The sequence below is a fragment of the Plasmodium falciparum genome (assembly GCF_000002765.6).
Source record: "Plasmodium falciparum 3D7 genome assembly, chromosome: 12".
NCBI classification, from domain to species: domain Eukaryota; phylum Apicomplexa; class Aconoidasida; order Haemosporida; family Plasmodiidae; genus Plasmodium; species Plasmodium falciparum.
Window position 1 is genome coordinate 1,925,001 of NC_037284.1, and position 5,000 is coordinate 1,930,000.

Sequence of the window (5,000 nt, forward strand, 5' to 3'; positions counted from 1 at the left end):
TTAAAATTATTTGGTGCACTTGTTTTACCTTATTAAATATATGTATACATACATACATATATATATATTATATATATATATGTATGTATATATTTTTTTATAATTTTTTTTGTTTTTTTTACAACTTTGTTCTGTTTTTGTTTTTGGAAGTCTACATAAAAACAGGTTAAAAATAAATATATAATATTATTTTAAAAAATATGGATTTTGAAAAAGGATGTATAAAAAAATTTTCATTTATAAAAGTATTAGAGAAACAAAAATTAAATAGAGAGAAAAGATAAGTATTTATAAATGCCGATATAAAAAGAAAATGAGTATATATAATATAACATAATATAATAATATTAAATATATATATATATATATATTTAAATATATTATATATTTCAATATATCTTATATATTAGTTTTATTAATAATAAATATATAAAGTAAATAAGGAAACTGTATTTTCTAATATCTCAAAATATATAATTAAAAGGAAAAAAAAAAAAAAATAAATAAAAATAATAAACAATAAATAATAAATAATAAATAATCTACCATATGAATAATATTATATATATATATATATATATAATATTTTAGATATATAATATTTATTTATTTTTGAAATTGTTCATAATATTATTATTATCATGGCTATATGTAAAGGCAAATATAAAAATGCAGGTTCAACCAGTGACCAGTTATTATTTCAGAATTGTTGTGAGTCTACTGAGTATTTAAATTTGTATTTTAAAGATTTAAAAGATTATTTAATTAGATATAATAAATTCGAAGAATTATATAATTATTGTTATAATGTTTTAACCAATGTACAAAATAATTCTCCTTTATCTAGAATAACATCCTTAAAAGTAAAAAAAAAAAAAAAAAAAAAAAAAAAAAAAAAAAAAATATACATATATATTTATATATATATATATATATATATATATATATATATATATATGTATATATTTCTTATTAGATTCATGTTATAAAACCTAAAATATTATCATATAAATATTATGCATTTTATTTTTGACTAGGTGGCTAACTTAGGTGTTATTATTAACGAAAAGAATGTTTCTTATCTTGTGAATAAGGATATATTAAAATACGCATATAAAATATTAAAAAGAAATAAAGAAGGAAAAAATAAAAAATTTGCAACTTATTTTGGCGATATAACAAATATTGAACGAAATATTTTATCACGAGAATGTGAATATTTATTTAGAAATCTTAGTCATATAAATATAGTAAAAAATACGAAAGAAGAAAAATATATTAATAATTTGAAAAATAAAATAGAAAAAAATAAAATTTCCATACCTCAAAAGGCAAATGATTCTTTATCATACGTACTCATATTAAGTGGTAAAAAAAAAAAAAAAATTAAATTAAATTAAATTAAATAAAATAAAATAAAATTAAATAAAATAAAATAAAATAAAATAAAATTCATATCATATTATTTTGTCTATTATGTTACGATATATTCTTCTTTTTGTAGATTTTAATAAATGTAAGAGGGAAATATTGGACTGCTTAGATAACGAGTTTGTGAACCACAACAAACTTGATAGTGTATATTCCTCATATGTCATGTAAAAATAAAACAACATAAAATAAAACATTATGTAATATGTGCATATATATATATATATATATATATACATATATTTATTTATTTATTTATTTATTTATTTTTATAGGCTTTTAAAAGAGTTGAAAGAAAAGACGGTGAAATTTTTGCAAAATGGAGATTATCATCTATATTGCAATTTTCATGATGTAAAAAATAAAATGAACATTTATTAAAAAAAATACTAAATATATGTATAAGTATATTATATATATATATATATATATATTTATTTATTTATTTTATTTTTTTTTGGTCCCCTTTTAATTATTTTTTAGGAAATACAAGAAGAACATGAAATTAACATAAGATATGAGTCCTATCTCGAAAGTTTCACATCTAATAAGAGTGAGAAAAAAGAATTAAAACCTATAAATAAACAGAATACATTGAAGAGTGAAGGAGAGAAAAAAAATAAGTTAATGAATGTAAATTCTAATGTATCATCCACATGTACCGAAAATAATAATGTAGATGTTTTCTTTCCGAAATGTCATAATAATAATGAAATATCTTTAAAAAATAATAATAATTCAAATAATTCAGAAAATAAAAGTTTATCAAAAAATTTATCTAGTACATTTACTACATTTGCCATGTCACTTAACAAAAAAATTTTTAACGATAAATCAGATCAAAACGAAAAACATGATAATGAAAAAGATAATTTAGACATGTTAAAAATAAATGAACAAGGAAAAGCAGATGATATAGATAAAACAAAAAAAGAGAAAACCGAAGAAAACGAAATAGAAAACATTGACAATGAAAAGAAAAAAGATGAGCAAATTGAAAATATAAAGAAACAATCATCAAATAAAACGGTGGCCTTTAAAATGGATAAGGACGATCCAAATAAGAGTAACAAATGTGTATATATATATATATATATATATATATATATATATATCTATATATATGTATATATATCTATATATATATATATTTTTGTTTTCATATATTTATATATATTTTTCGTGTGTACTTGGATTTTTTTTCAGACCAACCAAATGATAAGACCAAGAATAAAGATAATGGAAATAAGGAAGGAGAAAGTTTTAATAAAATACAAAACGAAATAATCAATGAATTTAATTCCTTTTTAAATGAAGAAAATGATGTCATGTATTTTGATAAAATAAATGGACATAAATATCTGGAATTTAAAAATAATGTGAGTGATGGAAATTCTGCGTTGTGGGAAAATTTAATTAAGAAAAGTAATTTTTATCAAATCAAAGAGGATTTTGAAAATTATAATAAAATTATGAAACAACAAGAAGAAAATGAACATGATAAAGGAAATGAAGAAAAGACTTTAGGAGATTTATTAGGTATGAATAAATATGAATCAATAAAAAATAAAAATATTAAAGATCTAAAAAGTACTACACTCAATACAGACGATTTTTGTCATATCATCAAAAATTTTAATATTAATAATATGAATGGTCATGTTAATTTAGAAAATTATCCACTCAATATTAATAATAAAGATAATCATTTTGTTGCCGATAATTTGGTTCAACCAACAAATACACTTAATGTATTTCCAGATACAAATATTAAACTGGATAATAAGCAAGAAGAAAATGGTGCTTTGAATCCTCTTAATAAATATTTTACTATGCATGATAATATATATTATATACAAAAGGCTATACTTAAAAATAATTCGGTGCTTTATAAGGACGACAATATTGAGGTATGTTTTGAAAATAAAAGGAAATATATGTCTTTATGTATATATGTTAAGGTATATATATATATATATATATGTATATTTATTTATACCCTTTGTAGATATCTCTAGATCAATATTACTATGACTTGAATGGACTTGTGAAAATTTTTTTAAAAAACAAAAAGATAGTTAATTGCTATGATGTTGATATACAAATTTCAAACAAAATGCTTTTTCCCTTAAAAATGAAATTTTTAAATTTTGAAAAAACCTTGTCAATGAATTCGACAAATTGTTATGTAATATAGGAATAGAATGATAATAATATTATATGTATATTATAAAAAAAAAAAAAAAATGATGTATTATATATATATATATATATATATATATATATATATATATATATATATATATAAATATATAAATATATTTATTTTTTTTTATTAGGAAATAGCTGTAAAGTGTTTACATATATATAAAGGATTCCCCCTAATAAAAGTGTCGTATAGGTAACACAAAAAGGGAATATACATAAATATAAATAAATAAATATATATATATATATATATATATGTGCATATGCTTAATTTCCTTTTGTCATTAGAATGCAAGACATGTTTAAGAAGACCATCGAGTTAAGACTTCCTATACCTATAACGAAGTATATGAAGAAAATGGAAATTTCGAAAGATGTGTTTAATAAATTCTGGAGTAATAATAATTTTAATGAATATAAAAAAGAAAAAATTATTAATAAAAGTGATATAGTGGACAATGAATTGATTGTTATGGATTCCTGTTTGGTATGTTTATACGGCATATGAAAACATAATTTGTTATGTATATATATATATATATATTTATATTGTTTTATTTTATTTTATTTTATTTTTTTATTTTAGGGTGGAGCCCTTGGATTGTGTTACGTAGAAAATATGATTTATTTATGTGGTTGTTACACTAACAGTTCTGCAGGTCACGAAAATTATTTTGTGCTTGTCGGTATAGAGATGATAAAGAAAAAATTGAGAATCGTGTGTAAATCAAATAACCCTACCTTATCATCTGCTATTTTATTTTTAATCGTGCTGATGCACAAGAAACATGAGACGTAAAACCATGAGAGAAGAGTCATTAAAAATTTGTTAATAAAATGGATACATTTATATTTTATAAATTAGTAATTCTTATACATACATACATATATATATATATGTATATGTTATATTTTATTGTATTATATTATTTTGTTTAATGTTTCTTTTTTCTTTTTTTTTTTTTTTTTTAAGTTTTTAAATATATATATATATATATATTTAACCATTCATATATTTTTTTTTTGTGTATTTTTTTTTTTTTTTTTTTTTTTTGTTTTTGTTAAATATATTATAAAAACATTTTTAATTTGTGAATTAACTTTCATATAAATCATTATACAAAGAAATATTTTTATGTTCACAAAAATACCATGGGTCTTATTTTTAGTAGTACAAATATAATATACATATATTGATAATTCGTAATTATAGGTTTATAGAACCATTATATAATTACAGTTGTTTTGTATTTAAATTGTTATATATACAAATATATGTTTCTTTGTACAATTTTAGTTATTTTCTTGATATTTTAAATTGTTATTATATATTAATGTTATGCATATATGTGCCCCCAATA

The 5,000-nt window shown here is 18.8% G+C and overlaps 1 protein-coding gene across 1 annotated transcript; it reads left to right on the plus strand.

Moving 5' to 3' along the window:
• Positions 1–641: 641 nt before the first annotated feature.
• On the plus strand, positions 642–4,438 carry PF3D7_1246300 (clathrin adaptor domain-containing protein, putative; the record flags this gene model as incomplete). Its single annotated transcript, XM_001350812.1, has 10 exons — positions 642–863; positions 1,038–1,368; positions 1,505–1,598; positions 1,707–1,785; positions 1,915–2,497; positions 2,638–3,341; positions 3,440–3,619; positions 3,771–3,832; positions 3,928–4,126; positions 4,226–4,438. 10 exons carry the CDS (start codon positions 642–644, stop codon positions 4,436–4,438), a joined length of 2,667 nt encoding a protein of 888 aa, XP_001350848.1.
• Between the last annotated feature and the right edge of the window lie 562 nt (positions 4,439–5,000).